This window comes from Conger conger, chromosome 6 (assembly GCF_963514075.1).
Source record: "Conger conger chromosome 6, fConCon1.1, whole genome shotgun sequence".
Taxonomy (NCBI): domain Eukaryota; kingdom Metazoa; phylum Chordata; class Actinopteri; order Anguilliformes; family Congridae; genus Conger; species Conger conger.
This window is the reverse complement of record NC_083765.1, coordinates 1,790,290-1,810,452: the sequence shown is the minus strand read 5'-3', so window position 1 is coordinate 1,810,452 and position 20,163 is coordinate 1,790,290. Positions and strand designations below refer to the sequence as shown.

Sequence of the window (20,163 nt, the reverse complement as noted above, 5' to 3'; positions counted from 1 at the left end):
GACTCAGTAGCCCTCCAGGACCAGGGTTGGTGACCTCAGCTCTAGAAACACTAACCACGCAAAGCCATATCCTAATCCAACCCATTCATAATCATGCAGATTTTTACTTTTTTTTGTTTAGCTTTTTTATTTGTTAGTTTTATATAAAAATAATAAATAAATAAGTACTTATATAAACTTATATTAGTAATTATAATATATAGCAATTGTATAGAATAGGCGGCACGGATGGTGCAGTGGGTAGCACTGCCGCCTCACAGCAAGGAAGTCCTAGGTTCGAATCCCCGTCGGCCGGGGCCTCTCTGTGCGGAGTTTGCATGTTCTCCCCGTGTCTGCGTGGGTTTCCTCTGGGTATTCCGGTTTCCTCCCACAGTCCAAAGACATGCAGGTTAGGCTGATTAGAGAGTCTAAATTGCCCGTAGGTATGAATGTATGAGTGTATGAGTGTGTGAGTGAATGGTGTGTGTGCACCCTGCGATGGACTGGCGACCTGTCCAGGGTGTATTCCTGCCTTTCGCCCAATGTATGCTGGGATAGGCTCCAGCCCCCCTGCGACCCTGATCAGGATAAGCGGGTTAAGATAATGGATGGATGGATGGATGGATGTAATAATGGATGTATTATAGTTTCAGATTCAATGACCTTTATACAGTCTCGACAGCCTCTGCAAATCGGTTACGGTGCCGCGTACAAAGTTACACAATAGTTTGTTCCTAGCGCTTTGAGATAAGAAACAACATGATTAATTCCATGGAGTCGTCTGCAACAGGACTTGGCGCATCCAGTTTTATCGCGGAGAATCACGAGTTAATTTAGCCGAGCAGAGTCAGGCGAACTGCTGGGAAGGACGGGTGAAATGAAGAGAGAGGCGGTGCTTCTGCTCATCAGGTCTGATCCACAGCGCATAAAGAGCGCTGCCGCGGAGAGGAGAGAGCAGGACGAACGGCACGAATGAGCGACGCACGCTAAAGATATTTTAAAAGAAAGATGAAGATTACCCTCTGCGTTTTCCTGTCCATTACAGGTACTTGTCTTACTCTCTATGTTATCGGCTTGAATACCTCAAGCCTAACAAGATAACTGAAAGTACGTCTGTAATCACTAAAAAACGAGGGTCAGTTATTCGTTCGAACGTATTTAACCACGTAGTAATTGATTCTCTGAAATGAATGGAAGTATTTTATAGCTATATGGCAAGTTAAAGATGCGACTGAATCGTTGACCGGTTAAATCGCTGCGTAATTTTCATACGGTCGCGTTGTAGTCACACACATTGAGATGAATATGCCTCAGCCGTCTTCAAATCCAGTCAGCGCGTCTCTGCAGAATCCAGAATTTCACACGTACGATTTAACAGGATGAGCACGCCGACTGACTAGGTTACATGTTTAGTTTGTGGAGAAAACATGCTGAATCATTCTCTGCTGTATAGGCCAAATAATGAATTTAACTTGATATTGCAGTTTCCGATTTCTTAATAAATTAGTATGTTGATCTGTATCCAACGGTGGTGCGCATGCATAACAATCATATGTAATTGGCCGCTGACGGAAATGTATGATTACAATTCAGAAGCGCAGCCGTTCGCCATTAATATAGTGGAATTTGAGTTGATCACAGGATTACGATGTGGCAATAAAAACGCAGGTTTGCTGTCCGGCCGGTGGAGCGTGCGCGAGCATGCGCCCGATGAGTTTGGGGGCGACACGCCCGGCACCGGATGCTGCGGCCGACTTTGAAAAGAGTGCGCACGTTTCTTGGAAATGAGTCAAGATTGCAGGTGGCTGACAGGCAACGAGTTGCCTATTTTGCACAAACAAAAGTGTGATCTCTTCTGGAGAGGAAACTACAGCTTTCTGTGAGCTGCCATTTATTGGTCAGATTGAGTTGTGATCCATGTGTTTGCGGGAGAGGGTGATTTTAACAAAAAGCATAGTGGCTCCACAGCAGATAAACACACTGACTCTGTCTTATGACACAATGTTTTAGAGAAAGCAGCTGCAGACGGTTTTGATGTAACAGGTGGTATTTAAGTCTCATTTACCTATGGATGGAACAGGCTGAAATGTCTTGTATGTCCAGAATTTAAATTCACTGGATTTCATGTTTCTGCTCTATTTAACCACATGACAGCAAATTCTGACCCATAGATCTTCATCAGAACATGTACACAGGCCTGTGTGGTTGGCTACTGCACCCACATGATCCAATAGGCACCTTAAAAAGTCATCAGTCAAAATAAATAAACTTATCCAGTGTGAACCACGAGGTAGCGCCGAGAATGATTAATGTCTCAGAACACACCAGTGTGCTTTATGCTGTTACAGTAACACACTAATAACACACCAGTGTGCTTTATGCTGTTACAGTAACACACTAATAACACACCAGTGTGCTTTATGCTGTTACAGTAACACACTAATAACACACCAGTGTGCTTTATGCTGTTACAGTAACATGCTAATAACACACAAGTGTGCTTTATGCTGTTACAGTAACACACTAATAACACACCAGTGTGCTTTATGCTGTTATAGTAACATGCTAATAACACACAAGTGTGCTTTATGCTGTTACAGTAACACACTAATAACACACCAGTGTGCTTTATGCTGTTACAGTAACATACTAATAACACACCAGTGTGCTTTATGCTGTGATAGTAACATACTACACACTAATAACACACCAGTGTGCTTTATGGTTACAGTAACATACTAATAACACACCAGTGTGCTTTATGCTGTTAAAGTAACATACTAATAACACACCAGTGTGCTGTATGCTGTTATAGTAACATACTACACACTAATAACACACCAGTGTGCTTTATGGTTACAGTAACATACTAATAACACACCAGTGTGCTTTATGCTGTTAAAGTAACATACTAATAACACACCAGTGTGCTGTATGCTGTTATAGTAACATACTACACACTAATAACACACCAGTGTGCTTTATGCTGTTATAGTAACACACTAATAACACACCAGTGTGCTTTGTGCTGTTAAAGTAACATACTAATAACACACCAGTGTGCTTCATGCTGTTATATTAACATACTAATAACACACCAGTGTGCTTTATGCTGTTATAGTAACATACTAATAACAAACCAGTGTGCTTCATGCTGTTATATTAACATACTAATAACACACCAGTGTACTTTATGCTGTTATAGTAACATACTAATAACACACCAGTGTGCTTTATGCTGTTATAGTAACATACTACACACTAATAACACACCAGTGTGCTTTATGGTTATAGTAACATACTAATAACACACCAGTGTGCTTTATGCTGTTAAAGTAACATACTAATAACACACCAGTGTGCTGTATGCTGTTATAGTAACATACTACACACTAATAACACACCAGTGTGCTTTATGCTGTTATAGTAACACACTAATAACACACCAGTGTGCTTTATGCTGTTAAAGTAACATACTAATAACACACCAGTGTGCTTCATGCTGTTATATTAACATACTAATAACACACCAGTGTGCTTTATGCTGTTATAGAAACATACTAATAACACACTAGTGTGCTTCATGCTGTTATATTAACATACTAATAACACACCAGTGTACTTTATGCTGTTATAGTAACATACTAATAACACACCAGTGTGCTTTATGCTGTTATAGTAACATACTACACACTAATGACACATGAGTGTGCTTTATGCTGTTATAATAACATACTAATAACACACCAGTGTGATTTATGCTGTTATAGTAACATACTAATAACACACCAGTGTGCTTTATGCTGTTATAGTAACACACTAATAACACACCAGTGTGCTTTATGGTTATAGTAACATACTAATAACACACCAGTGTGCTTTATGCTGTTATAGTAACATACTAATAACACACCAGTGTGCTTTATGTTGTTACAGTAACATACTAATGACACACGAGTGTGCTTTATGGTGTTATAGTAACATACTAACACACCAGTGTGCTTTATGCTGTTATAGTAACATACTACACACTAATAACACACCAGTGTGCTTTATGCTGTTATAGTAACATACTACACACTAATAACACACCAGTGTGCTTTATGCTGTTATAGTAGCATACTAATAACACACCAGTGTGCTTTATGTTGTTACAGTAACATACTAATGACACACGAGTGTGCTTTATGCTGTTATAGTAACATACTAATAACACACCAGTGTGCTTTATGCTGTGATAGTAACATACTAACACACCAGTGTGCTTTATGCTGTTATAGTAACATGCTACACACTAATAACACACCAGTGTGTTTTATCCTGTTATAGTAACATACTAACACACCAGTGTGCTTTATGCTGTTATAGTAACATACTAATAACACACCAGTGTGCTTTATGCTGTTAAAGTAACATACTAATAACACACCAGTGTGCTTCATGCTGTTATATTAACATACTAATAACACACCAGTGTGCTTCATGCTGATATATTAACATACTAATAACACACCAGTGTACTTTATGCTGTTATAGTAACATACTAATAATACACCAGTGTGCTTTATGCTGTTATAGTAACATACTAATAACACACCAGTGTGCTTCATGCTGTTATAGTAACATACTAATAACACACCAGTGTGCTTTATGGTTATAGTAACATACTAATAACACACCAGTGTGCTTTATGCTGTTAAAGTAACATACTAATTACACACCAGTGTGCTGTATGCTGTTATAGTAACATACTACACACTAATAACACACCAGTGTGCTTTATGCTGTTATAGTAACACACTAATAACACACCAGTGTGCTTCATGCTGTTATAGTAACATACTAATAACACACCAGTGTACTTTATGCTGTTATAGTAACATACTAATAACACACCAGTGTGCTTTATGCTGTTATAGTAACATACTACACACTAATGACACATGAGTGTGCTTTATGCTGTTATAATAACATACTAATAACACACCAGTGTGCTTCATGCTGATATATTAACATACTAATAACACACCAGTGTACTTTATGCTGTTATAGTAACATACTAATAACACACCAGTGTGCTTTATGGTTGTAGTAACATACTAATAACACACCAGTGTGCTTTATGCTGTTAAAGTAACATACTAATTACACACCAGTGTGCTGTATGCTGTTATAGTAACATACTACACACTAATAACACACCAGTGTGCTTTATGCTGTTATAGTAACACACTAATAACACACCAGTGTGCTTTATGCTGTTAAAGTAACATACTAATAACACACCAGTGTGCTTCATGCTGTTATATTAACATACTAATAACACACCAGTGTGCTTTATGCTGTTATAGTAACATACTAATAACACACCAGTGTGCTTCATGCTGTTATAGTAACATACTAATAACACACCAGTGTACTTTATGCTGTTATAGTAACATACTAATAACACACCAGTGTGCTTTATGCTGTTATAGTAACATACTACACACTAATGACACATGAGTGTGCTTTATGCTGTTATAATAACATACTAATAACACACCAGTGTGATTTATGCTGTTATAGTAACATACTAATAACACACCAGTGTGCTTTATGCTTATAGTAACATACTAATAACACACCAGTGTGCTTTATGCTGTTATAGTAACATACTACACACTAATAACACACCAGTGTGCTTTATGCTGTTATAGTAGCATACTAATAACACAACAGTGTGCTTTATGGTTATAGTAACATACTAATAACACACCAGTGTGCTTAATGCTGTTATAGTAACATACTAATAACACACCAGTGTGCTTTATGTTGTTACAGTAACATACTAATGACACACGAGTGTGCTTTATGCTGTTATAGTAACATACTAATAACACACCAGTGTGCTTTATGCTGTTATAGTAACATACTAACACACCAGTGTGCTTTATGCTGTTATAGTAACATACTAATAACACACCAGTGTGCTTTATGCAGTTATAGTACCATACTACACACGAATAACACACCAGTGTGCTTTATGATGTTATAGTAGCATACTAATAACACACCAGTGTGCTTTATGCTGTTACAGTAACATACTAATAACACACCAGTGTGCTTTATGCTGTTATAGTAACACACTAATAACACACCAGTGTGCTTTATGGTTATAGTAACATACTAATACCACACCAGTGTGCTTTATGCTGTTATAGTAACATACTAACACACCAGTGTGCTTTATGCTTTTATAGTAACATACTACACACTAATAACACACCAGTGTGCTTTATGCTGTTATAGTAACACACTAATTACACACCAGTGTGCTTTATGCTGTTACAGTAACATACTAATAACACACCAGTGTGCTTTATGCTTTTATAGTAACATACTAATAACACACCAGTGTACTTTATGCTGTTATAGTAACATACTAATAACACACCAGTGTGCTTTATGCTGTTATAGTAACATACTACACACTAATGACATATGAGTGTGCTTTATGCTGTTATAATAACATACTAATAACACACCAGTGTACTTTATGCTGTTATAGTAACATACTAATAACACACCAGTGTGCTTTATGCTGTTATAGTAACATACTACACACTAATGACACATGAGTGTGCTTTATGCTGTTATAATAACATACTAATAACACACCAGTGTGATTTATGCTGTTATAGTAACATACTAATAACACACCAGTGTGCTTTATGCTGTTATAGTAACACACTAATAACACACCAGTGTGCTTTATGGTTGTAGTAACATACTAATAACACACCAGTGTGCTTTATGCTGTTATAGTAACATACTAATAACACACCAGTGTGCTTTATGCTGTTATAGTAACATACTCCACACTAATAACACACCAGTGTGCTTTATGCTGTTATAGTAGCATACTAATAACACACCAGTGTGCTTTATGCTGTTACAGTAACATACTAATGACACACGAGTGTGCTTTATGCTGTTATAGTAACATACTAATGACACACGAGTGTGCTTTATGCTGTTATAGTAACATACTAATAACACACCAGTGTGCTTTATGCTGTTATAGTAACATACTAATAACACACCAGTGTGCTTTATGCTGTTCTAGTAACATACTAATACCACACCAGTGTGCTTTATGCTGTTATAGTAACATACTACACACTAATAACACAGCAGTGTGCTTTATCCTGTTATAGTAACATACTAACACACCAGTGTGCTTTATGCTGTTATAGTAACATACTAATAACACACCAGTGTGCTTTATGCTGTGATTGTAGCATACTAATAACACACCAGTGTGCTTTATGCTGTTACAGTAACATACTAATGACACACGAGTGTGCTTTATGCTGTTACAGTAACATACTAATAACACACCAGTGTGCTTTATGCTGTTATAGTAACATACTAATACCACACCAGTGTGCTTTATGCTGTTATAGTAACATACTACACACTAATAACACAGCAGTGTGCTTTATGCTGTTATAGTAACACACTAATTACACACCAGTGTGCTTTATGCTGTTACAGTAACATACTAATAACACACCAGTGTGCTTTATGCTTTTATAGTAACATACTAATAACACACCAGTGTACTTTATGCTGTTATAGTAACATACTAATAACACACCAGTGTGCTTTATGCTGTTATAGTAACATACTACACACTAATGACATATGAGTGTGCTTTATGCTGTTATAATAACATACTAATAACACACCAGTGTACTTTATGCTGTTATAGTAACATACTAATAACACACCAGTGTGCTTTATGCTGTTATAGTAACATACTACACACTAATGACACATGAGTGTGCTTTATGCTGTTATAATAACATACTAATAACACACCAGTGTGATTTATGCTGTTATAGTAACATACTAATAACACACCAGTGTGCTTTATGCTGTTATAGTAACACACTAATAACACACCAGTGTGCTTTATGGTTGTAGTAACATACTAATAACACACCAGTGTGCTTCATGCTGTTATAGTAACATACTAATAACACACCAGTGTGCTTTATGCTGTTATAGTAACATACTCCACACTAATAACACACCAGTGTGCTTTATGCTGTTATAGTAGCATACTAATAACACACCAGTGTGCTTTATGCTGTTACAGTAACATACTAATGACACACGAGTGTGCTTTATGCTGTTATAGTAACATACTAATGACACACGAGTGTGCTTTATGCTGTTATAGTAACATACTAATAACACACCAGTGTGCTTTATGCTGTTATAGTAACATACTAATAACACACCAGTGTGCTTTATGCTGTTCTAGTAACATACTAATACCACACCAGTGTGCTTTATGCTGTTATAGTAACATACTACACACTAATAACACAGCAGTGTGCTTTATCCTGTTATAGTAACATACTAACACACCAGTGTGCTTTATGCTGTTATAGTAACATACTAATAACACACCAGTGTGCTTTATGCTGTGATTGTAGCATACTAATAACACACCAGTGTGCTTTATGCTGTTACAGTAACATACTAATGACACACGAGTGTGCTTTATGCTGTTACAGTAACATACTAATAACACACCAGTGTGCTTTATGCTGTTATAGTAACATACTACACACTAATAACACACCAGTGTGCTTTATGCTGTTATAGTAGCATACTAATAACACACCAGTGTGCTTTATGCTGTTACAGTAACATACTAATGACACACGAGTGTGCTTTATGCTGTTACAGTAACATACTAATAACACACCAGTGTGCTTTATGCTGTTATAGTAACATACTAATAACACACCAGTGTGCTTTATGCTGTTATAGTAACATACTAATACCACACCAGTGTGCTTTATGCTGTTATAGTAACATACTAACACACCAGTGTGCTTTATGCTGTTATAGTAACACACTAATAACACACCAGTGTGCTTTATGCTGTTATAGTATCATGCTAATAACACACCAGTGTGCTTTATGCTGTTATAGTAACACATTAATAACACACCAGTGTGCTTTATGCTGTTATAGTATCATACTAATAACACACCAGTGTGCTTTATGCTGTTATAGTAACATACCAATAACACAACACAGTGTGGGTGCATGTGTGAGCGAGAGTGTGTATACCCCCACACATATATATACACACTCTCATCCACATACACTCTGGTGTGCTATTAGTACGTGTGTGTGTGAGTGTGTGTGTGTGTGTGTGCATATTATTGTGATTGTCCCTGATGGTGTCCTCTGTGTGTGTGTCTGCAGCAGGGAGTGTCTATGGCCAGGTTAAACAGCTGCATGAACGTGTGGGACAGAGCGTGAAGTTCCCAACCGAAGTGAAGAACAGCGGGGAAGTGATGTACCGCGGTAGGGTAATTGCCAACGTGAACGACGGTCAAAGAGTGCCAAACTCTGACAACAGAATGCACTGGGAAAGCCACACTGGATTTTTCTCCCTCTCCAACCTCACGATGGAGGACAAAGGAGAGTATAAAGTGAAAAACAATGGGGAAAAGCCTGTAGAGGTGAAATACCAGCTGACGGTGTATGGTAAGTATATCTGGCTATGTGTGTGTTTTGTATTATTGCATTTTCTCCCATTTAAATGTTAGGTACAAAAGTATGTTAAACAGAGCAGATGTATGTGTGCCAGTGTAGATTATTGGCTGTTTTCAGTGGATTTCTTTATGTTGTAAGTAATTCCATGGAGAGTTGCTTTACAGTGATCCTTGTTTGACTTGTCTGGTACAAATGTACATGTATCAGATCTCCACCAATCAGCAGGCTCCTCTCTGAGTTGCAGCAGCTTGCAGTGTGAGCAGTGTGGGCTAGGGATGTGTATCGTTCGGATTTTATTGATACCGATACTCCTTATCGGTGCCGGTATTCATCGATACTCTTATCGATACCACGGCGTGTAATTTAGTGTATAAAATAAAGACGTTACAAGATGGTAAAAGATTCAATCGTTTTTTATTACCACAAGGGGGGTAACACCAGCAACATCATTAAACAACTTACAGCACCTGCCTTTTAAGCCCTTAGCAAGTCAACATGTGCAGTGCGAGGTATGTCAAAAAAACGAGCAGGCAGCTCCATACAGCCTTAAAGGTGACTGTCAATGTGATAATGCTTCAACATTGTTTCATGATGTTGCTGGTGTTACCCCCCTTTTGACTAACTACTTTCTTGCATATATTGCATTGAGCCGAGGATTTATTGAGTTTGATACAGTGAGCCCATACCTTCTAGCGCTTAGCTCTTACGGCCGACATATTGACTACTAGAGAAAACAACGGGGCGCTGCGTCATAACCTGTCGACGGCGGCAGTGTCATAATTACGCGACGGTTAGGTAGACTCTTAAAAAATACCGAAAACAGTATCATTTGTCCAGAATCTTTAGCGGTACTCTGGTCCCAACCAATTAGGAACCGGTACCAAAAAATACCGGCTCTCGGTACACATCCCTAGTGTGAGCAGTGTGGTGTGTGTTCAGTACAGTGCCAGTCTGAGACAGTTTCAGTGTTGCTGTACAATGGAATTATACCTTACTGACTGCTAAAAAGGCTCAGAATTTTTTAAAATGTCAGATATTTTCCACTCTGTTGCAACTCTGTAGCCAATTCTCTCAGGTATGCAAAACTGCCTTCTGAAGTGTTGTACTGTGCATTTTAAAGCAGTTTCACTTTAATTTAAAGTCATTTAGAACAAACTCTTCATTCTTTCTCAGTTGATTATGTAAAGATGAGTGTTCCTTGTTCCAGATGTAGTAGTTCTTCTGTTAGGTTGCTGCTGTGTTCATTAGACTCCCTGCTGTACCACTGTAGCCATTATTCCCAAACAGGCCCATAATAACCACCTGTAAGAGGGACCAGGGGTATAAGCTCAGGTCACTGTGATACACTGAGTACAGCAGCCACACTACTGCCACCAAGACCCCTGATCAGAGGACAGATCTTCAACTCTGTCATCAGGAAGGTTTCACACAGGTTTACAAACAACCTTCTCAAATCCTGAAGTACATGGATATTACAGCCATATGTACAGGTTACATGATATAATTAGGAGGCTGAATTTCAATATATCTGTCATTTTCTCTTTGTAAAATAAAACAAACTTGATATTACTGTATTGTAATGTGATTATATACTGTATTTGTTTGTATAATGTTTGTGTTCATGACTGTTCTAACCTGTTATTAATTGAAAACCCCTAAAAGTCCACATGCAGCTGGTATACCAGGTCTTAAATAAATCCCCATATCTTCATAAGTACAGACAGCACGGGCACAGCCAGAGTCTCAAACTGTAAGAAACCTCTGAGCCATCAAAGCTGAACGATCGGCATCTATGCCTGTCTGATCTACAACACGTAAAGTACACACAATACGAAACAGCATTTGCGTTAAAAAAGCTAAATCCTTCGTGTTTAATTCCATATGCATTCGTTATCACAGCCATGTAGTGATACGAAAATAAAAATAACTTCTCACTGCGATTCAGCGGAATGTTTCCCCACATCTGAGGGCATTTGTGCGCATGTGCAGGCAGCCGCGTTCAACAGGTGTGTTCGCCTTTAAAACTTTCCCCAAACCTCCCCAAGAGTCTCTCCAGCCTTCCCAAAATGTTGGGATGCGTTGGGCATTTTTTGAATCGTCAATTTAAATTTACTTTTCATTGTTTTTAAAGAGGAATGAGTATTTACAGATATGGGTACACTCGGGACGAAGCGGACACCATTGATGGCAACACGTGACAGCAGATGTAGCCGAATACTTCTGATTTCCCAGCTGTAAAGTTGTAAAAACTCAACTTCAGACTGCGTACGGCCAAGTACCGGTTATATCTTATAGACACCTATAAACACATGTAGCATCACTGCATAATCATGCCCGGTAAGAGCATGTAAGGTTGGTGAGAAATTATAGATGGAAAATGAATTATGGTTGGAGACGGAGGTCTGCTGCGATGCGTAAAAGTGCTGATAATAACGCACAGGCAATCCTGCTAGATAGATTAACTTTAGCAGTGCAACTAGCAGAGCTGCCTACTCTCACACATTAACACGACGATTCTCTAAAGTCCTGCAGCTAGATCATTGACCTCCTTTGTTTACCACCTACCACCCACCCCCCACAAATATATTATATCGAAAATAAGATGTTGAACCTTCCAGATTACCGAATTTATGGAAAACTAACGATGTTGCTGGTCTGCTAATGTTAGTTATATAGGGTTGACTGTAGAGTGTGAGAGTGGATAATACACAAATCATCACGCACACTAACAACAAAGTGCAGCATTAGCTGGTTGTGCATAACCGGCCCAATTAAACCTGGTCTATTTGGTGACCTCGTTAGCTTGTAAATGGTGGAATTTTCTACCAAGTGAATAATACTTTTCAGTGGATAAAAGTCCTGCATTCGTTTAGAGGTGTGTTAGCTTGCAAACTGGAAAGGGGACGTATATTCATAAATAGAAAGACACAGTCACCCCAGAAAGCAGCACGATGAATTTCTAACTACGCCCAGACTGTAAAGTTTGCCGAGTATTTCAAATATTTCGTATTTTGCAGAACAGTTATTTTGCAAGAAGGTAAAGATACGGCACTACTTGCTTGTAGTTCGTTTGCGACGCCATAGACCTTGAAACGCTAGATCACCTGCTATCCGCTCATTTTAGTCTTTACAATGCTTTTACAAGAAAATGCTTTTCTTCAATGACTCAGTGTTTGAAAAGCGAGTTGCCATTCAAATATAAATAAATATAACCATATAAATGAAAGGTATAAAATAAATAAAGACACGTACAATTATATCACGTGACTTGGCAAGCCGTACAACGCGTAAAACGGCTTTTTAGCTAATGGCAGGTATTGTACGACCGGAGAAAACGGTTTGGTACCTTTGGAGAGATAACAAAGACGCACTAAAACAGCGACACAAAAATTAACAAATTAAGACACGGTGTGAAGAAAAAGGTTAACGCAGGCCAGTGTAACTCCTGATTTCCAGTACATTCGTACATTCAGTTTGTTCATCTTAATCATTATTGCCGTCGTCTCTTTATGAAGATGGAGCTTAGAAATTCAGAATTCAGGCTGTCCCATCTTAGAGCAGACGCTCCGGATCGCTGAGGTCTCGCTGTACTGGCTGCTGTCCCAATTCCTGATAAAAAAAATCACTGACTGAGAATAATAATTCTAGTTTTCAAGCCATTATCCATAAAAAAGTAACAACAGGTCACAAATCCAGATATTTCTCATAATACGATAAACTGTATTGGAAATATATACGTTGCGCGCATCAGGTAGCAGAGTTGGAATAGCAACTCGTGTCTGTTTCTCAGCTCTTTATAGGGATAGAACAGAGAAAAAGTCTAGGAAGCTAGCCCCGCGGTGCTGGCAGGAGAGTATCATCCGCGTGGTATCTGCATGTACGATTTCGCAGATCGTGAAAGCACAGTACCGCAAATCGTTTCTGGCACCTCTCTGTAGCATACCAGCGGTGTTAGTGTTGGTGATTTCTCGCTAACTGGATGCCAAATTAATGTAGTATACGTGCTATCCTCTAAATATTTATATTAATAAAATAACAGAAGTAGTGTTACTTCGATATAAGGTTACTTTCAGGGTTTGTTGCTTTACTCATACGAAGTTAAACAAAAATACCTTATCAGTTTACCAACCAGACTATCAATTGGAAAATATACATTTTAAATCGAATATAGCACGGATGTATTACTGGGCGGTAATACATTTGAGAATACTATTTTTCCTTCGTGTAAAGGGAAGATACGTCTTCGTTGTAGTGAAAGTTTTGCGGTCCCTGTTTTGGTAAGCGGTAGTTCTCTTGGCTGAAAGCAGCAGAGATTCGTGTTTGTTCTGAGGGGCGGGGGGCTGAGTACGCTGCCGGCGTCAGACTGCGCCTGCGCCAACAGCAAACTTCTGCTTCAAACGCCACTGCGGCATGACATTCTACCAAAAGGTTTTTTTTTTTTTAATAAAAAAACTCGACAACTTTCCAAATCACTGACGTGGGCGCCTGCCCCACTAGGGGGCGAGTGTAAACAGGTTTAATATATTATCGTCTCTCTTTCACGTATGTTCTCGGAAATACTTTGACTGCGGTGCCTAGACGGAGATGGTGAGTTACAGAACAACACAGTAATGTTCTTAACCGTGCGGACTGGATTAATATCGTGTCTATGGTTTAAAGATGATCAATATCACGTTACATTAATGGCAACACGTTATTTTTAACAACATGTTGAACTTCTGCTGTTACCTCATGATCCGTTATAGATCATTTAGATACACAGAATGTATCAGAGAGAAATGTTCTTTCTCTGAACATATAAGAAACCATTCCCATGTAGGTTTTCTCCACTAGTCTCTGATTGGTCCAGATTAAGCAGATTTGATATCTGGGCTGTACAGGTGAAATGTTATAACTATGTTGGTTTTCTGTTCTACACGCTGTATGTGGTGCAGTACAGACATACTGCTCTTCTTCTGTAGTAATGGCTCACCAGTAGTGATGATGTCATAATTGCATGCCTCATATGGAGGGATGATGTCATAAAGTCATCCAGGCTGCCAGTAACATTGGGTGACAGTTAAATAATGAATGTTAATGACAGTTACATGTTACCTGTTCAGTCAAATATTTGATTTGAAAATATGTTCTGTCCCCACTCTTATTGCAGAGAGACACTCAGATTCATATTTCACTCATAATTATACTGCATAATGATGTTTTTGAAAACTGTATTCACTATCTCACTCTGTTCTCTCTGCACAGTTCCTGTATCAAAACCCCATATTACCATCACTTATAATGAATACCCCTGCAAATTAAACTGCACTGTGGAGAGAGGGACAGACGCGACCCTGACCTGGCACAGAGGGGATGAGGAGAAACCGTACAGTATCTCCTCTGTACGCAGTGTCCCATATCTGGATTTACCTCAGACTGTGGAGAGGAGCGGTACCTACACCTGTGAGGCGAAGAACTCTGTCAGTACTGAGAGATCAGACCCACTGACTGTGGGAGACCACTGCACAGGTGAGCTGACTGCACCTCACTCACACCTGTACACACCTACACACCTCACACCTGTACACACCTACACACCTCACTCACACCTGTACACACCTACACACCTCACTCACACCTGTACACACCTACACACCTCACTCACACCTGTACACACCCACACACCTCACACACACCTGTACACACCTCACTCACACCTGTACACACCTACACACCTCACTCACACCTGTACACACCTACACACCTCACTCACACCTGTACACACCTACACACCTCACTCACACCTGTACACACCTCACTCACACCTGCACACACCTACACACCTCACTCACTCACACCTGCTCACACCTGTACACACCTCACTCACACCTGTACACATCTTTACACACCTGCAATGATTATTAAATGAGAGATAAGACTGAAAAATCTGAATCAGTGATTTTTGATTTTGCTGATTTTATTACACAGTATGTAAAACACGTCTGATGTTGCACTGTTACCTCACATGACTTTCCATCATTGTTTTTGTTCAGTGGAATTGACCTCTGACCTCCACGTGTTCTGTGAATGTCGGGGTTCGGATCGGGTTATTCAGTATGGGTGGATCCAAAGCCAAATGCCCTATTCTCAAAAGTGCACAAATAATACGTTTTAAAGAGACATGGTTGCTTCCCAAAACTGATTAGTGATATTTGGAAAATTTTTGTATAAATGAGATGAAATGCTACCATTGAAATAATTTGTTAAACATTATACGACTGCAATTTTGGAAATAATGTTCAAAGCTAACACCCACCTCCCACTCATGTTTGGCTTTGGATCAGCCCCGCCCCCCATTAAACATTAAAATGCCATGATAACACCTGTCCTCACCTGTACTCACCTGTGCTCACCTGTCCTTACCTGTACTCACCTGTACTCACCTGTGCTCACCTGTCCTTACCTGTACTCACCTGTTCTCACCTGTCCTTACCTGTCCTTACCTGTTCTTACCTGTCCTTACCTGTGCTCACCTGTCCTCAGGTGGAGCTGCAGGCAGCTGGCAGACGGAGGGCTGTAGAGTGTGGAGCCTGGCTCTGGGACTTGTTGTGATGCTGCACAGTCTTCTGGTCTAAACCTGGTGGGGGAGAATGAACTTTGACCTCTGAAAGGGTGGGTATGAGAGCGCCATCTTTTCCACTATAACCTGCTGCCACATATCACATACCCCACCACATTAACCACAGTATTAACACTAACCCACTACATACCCCACCACAATAACCACAGTATTAACACTAACCCACTACATACCCCACCATAATAACCACAGTATTAACACTAACCCACTACATACCCCACCACATTAACCACAGTATTAACACTAACCCACCACATACCACACCACATTAACCACAGTATTAACACTAACCTACCACATACCCCACCACATTAACCACAGTATTAACACTAACCCACCACATTAACCACCGTATTAACACTAACCCACCACATACCCCACCACATTAACCACAGTATTAACACTAACCCACCACATACCACTCCACATTAACCACAGTACTAATACTAACCCACCACATACCACACCACATTAACCACAGTACTAATACTAAGCCACCACATACCCCACCACATTAACCACAGTATTAACACTAACCCACCACATACCTCACCACATTAACCACAGTATTAACACTAACCCACCACATACCCCACCACATTAACCACAGTACTAATATTAACCCACCACATACCACACCACATTAACCACAGTACTAATACTAAGCCACCACATACCCCACCACATTAACCACAGTATTAACACTAACCCACCACATACCTCACCACATTAACCACAGTATTAACACTAACCCACCACATACCCCACCACATTAACCACAGTATTAACACTAACCCACCACATACTCCACCACATTAACCACAGTATTAACACTAAGCCACCACATACCACACCACATTAACCACAGTATTAACACTAACCCACCCCATACCACACCACATTAACCACAGTATTAACACTAACCCACCACATACCACACCACATTAACCACAGTATTAACACTAACCCACCACATACCACACCACATTAACCACAGTATTAACTAACCCACCACATACCACACCACATTAACCACAGTATTAACACTAACCCACCACATACCACACCACATTAACCACAGTATTAACACTAACCAACCACACACCACACCACATTAACCACAGTATTAACACTAACCCACCACATACCACACCACATTAACCACAGTATTAACACTAACCAACCACACACCACACCACATTAACCACAGTATTAGCTAACCCACCACATACCACACCACATTAACCACAGTATTAACTAACCCACCACATACCACACCACATTAACCACAGTATTAACACTAACCCACCACATACCACACCACATTAACCACAGTATTAACACTAACCAACCACACACCACACCACATTAACCACAGTATTAACACTAACCCACCCCACAGTATTGTTCTTGGTCACACCCTGAATGAGAAGATGCATTACATTCGATGGGTGTTTTGGGTTCACGTTTGGGGGAATTTCAATATTAAGGGTGCGGAACACAAAGCTGAGTATCTGATTGGTCTATGGAGTGTGGGGAGGGGCTCTGTGTGTGACATCATTCTGTAAGGGTGGGATTTGGAAATAAAAAGCTTTTTGTTACCTCGCTCATACCTTTACAGGTTCTCCCGTTATCTTTGAGTAGTGTGAGATGCTATTTTAGTTTTTATTTTCATGAAACATCTCCTCATGTTTGTGAAGAGCTTTATTTGATAATGCTAATGTTGAGTATATTTCCTTAGGCTATTAAGATTGGGCCTTGAGGTGAAAGTGGGGGCAGTTGGTAGAAGAAGGGAAGACTGAGCGTGGAGCATCTAGCTGAGACCCTGCTCACTAGCGACTGTCTTGTTGTTCTATGTTGTTCAAATTAGAGTTATTAGTTTGAATTTATAGTTATAGTTGAATCAAGTCACAGAGCTTTAAGCAAACCCTTGGGCACTAAACCCCACGCCTTACAGTAGCTTTGTTTGCTGAGCTGTTCAGATACTTTGCTCTCGGTCTCACAGTCCTGCCACAAAAGTTCAGAACAACACACCTGGACAATCTCACAAGATCAGTAAATGATCATTGTTTCCAGTGTTGAAAATGTCTCGGCTGTGTATTTATTTACATTCAGTTCAGCTACTCTTACATTGTATAAGTCCGTAAGAGTGTTTTACCATTTATGTCACACTAGGTCACAGAGAGTCCTGATGGGCTGTTTCCTGTTTCTGTTCTGCAGATGAGTCAGAGCTGCAGAGGGCCCAGCAGGTTTCTGTTCTCCTGTCATCCTGTCATCCTGTCATCCTCCACCTCATGGGTCTAACTCTGTCCTGGGGGGCCCCGTGTCTGCTGCCTGCCCCCTCTGTCTGTTCCCCCCCTGTGTCCGCTGCACCCTCTCTATCTGCCAGTCAGACCCTTCAATCTCAGATAACCGTCACACGATAAAAGACAATTTCACTGTCATGGAATTTCATTTTTCTGAACTTCTTAAACTGTTGCTGATAGAACTCTGTTTATTCCATGTGCTCCTTACCTTCTGAAGCTGGGTGTACTGCAGCTCAGTGTCTCTGTGTCCACACCTTCTGAAGCTGTGTACTCCAGCTCAGTGTCTCTCTGTGTCCACACCTTCTGAAGCTGTGTACTCCAGCTCAGTGTCTCTGTGTGTCCACACCTTCTGAAGCTGTGCACTCCAGCTCAGAGTCTCTCTGTGTCCACACCTTCTGAAGCTGTGTACTCCAGCTCAGTGTCTCTCTGTGTCCACACCTTCTGAAGCTGTGTAGTCCAGCTCAGTGTCTCTCTGTGTCCACACCTTCTGAAGCTGTGCACTCCAACTCAGAGTCTCTCTGTGTCCACACCTTCTGAAGCTGTGTACTCCAGCTCAGTGAGTGTCTTTCTCTGTCAACATTGATGTGAAATCCTGCTGTTTCATTGCCATTTTAATTCAACGTTACTCATGTTAACTGCCTTTTTATGGTTTAATTCAGTCATATCACTTGTTCAGTTTAATTTACTTCAGTGTCATATCGGTGCGGTTCAGTTTATAGTTTAATTCAATTTTGTATCCGTTTGTTCAGTTTATTGTGTAATTCAGTGTCATGTCTCTGTCTCTTATCTGTCTCTCAGGTGTTTAACATTCAGAGTGGGGATTCCTTAATGCTACTGGATTGTATTACGTATTTTAAGGAACAAATTGAAACATTTCTGTTGTGTCTGTGAATTATTTTCAGTGATTATGGGCTCCTATTCCACATATGACACTGAATTGTTGCATTTATAACTGACTCATGTTCAAATAAAAATATATTTCTGAATGGGTATCATGTATGTGTATTATGTACTATGTGTCTGTTTTATCACTGGGTTTTATGCCCATCTGTGTATTATGTGTGTTTTTTATGTATGTATGGGAGTTTGAGTCAAACAGCTGTTACGGAAAAAGGACACAATCTTTGTGGAAAGATGAGTCCATCTGAACCACGTTTATAAAGCCCGGCTTTAAACTCCTTTTATAAAGCCCGGCTTTAAACTCCTTTTATAAAGCCCGGCTTTAAACTCCTTTTATAAAGCCTGGCTTTAAACTCCTTTTATAAAGCCTGGCTTTAAACTCCTTTTATAAAGCCTGGCTTTAAACTCCTTTTATAAAGCCTGGCTTTAAACTCCTTTTATAAAGCCTGGCTTTAAACTCCTTTTATAAAGCCCGGCTTTAAACGCCTTTTATAAAGCCTGGCTTTAAACTCCTTTTATAAAGCCTGGCTTTAAACGCCTTTTATAAAGCCTAGCTTTAAACTCCTTTTGTAAAGCCCAGCTTTAAACACCTTTTATAAAACCTGGCTTTCAACACATTTATTTCCCATTTTCTGTGTTCAAGATTTGATTTAAGAAAGCCAGTTTCAAAAGACCTACGCCCTTAAAAAAAATGAAAAAAGAAAGGCTCTTCCTCTCTGGGGCACCTCCTAAAAGTGCTTTACTTTCTGAAAAGTGTGCGCTCACATGCACTCAGAGAAACCCTGGAGATGT

At 39.7% G+C, this 20,163-nt stretch overlaps 1 protein-coding gene across 5 annotated transcripts; it reads left to right on the top strand.

Annotated features, from left to right (window-relative positions):
- Positions 1–856: 856 nt before the first annotated feature.
- Positions 857–19,461, top strand: LOC133130688 (SLAM family member 9-like). Of its 5 annotated transcripts, none has more exons than XM_061245456.1 (5): positions 857–1,024; positions 9,256–9,537; positions 14,791–15,054; positions 16,069–16,197; positions 18,386–19,461. In XM_061245456.1, the coding sequence occupies exons 1-4, from the start codon at positions 988–990 to the stop codon at positions 16,158–16,160; spliced, it is 675 nt and encodes a 224-aa protein (XP_061101440.1). In that variant the 5' UTR covers positions 857–987; the 3' UTR covers positions 16,161–16,197; positions 18,386–19,461. The 5 variants fall into 5 exon arrangements, with proteins under 5 accessions (XP_061101440.1, XP_061101439.1, XP_061101436.1 ...); XM_061245455.1 differs by having other exon boundaries at positions 9,253–9,537; positions 16,069–16,165; XM_061245452.1 differs by having other exon boundaries at positions 9,253–9,537.
- The last annotated feature ends 702 nt before the right edge of the window (positions 19,462–20,163 follow it).

Excerpts from the sequence above, each read along its gene's own strand:
- LOC133130688 (XM_061245455.1), top strand. The coding sequence starts at position 988 with ATGAAGATTACCCTCTGCGTTTTCCTGTCCATTACAG. Across the intron at positions 1,025-9,252 it reads CGTTTTCCTGTCCATTACAG|CAGGGAGTGTCTATGGCCAG; the intron begins GTACTTGTCTTA and ends GTGTGTCTGCAG. Across the intron at positions 9,538-14,790 it reads ATACCAGCTGACGGTGTATG|TTCCTGTATCAAAACCCCAT; the intron begins GTAAGTATATCT and ends CTCTCTGCACAG.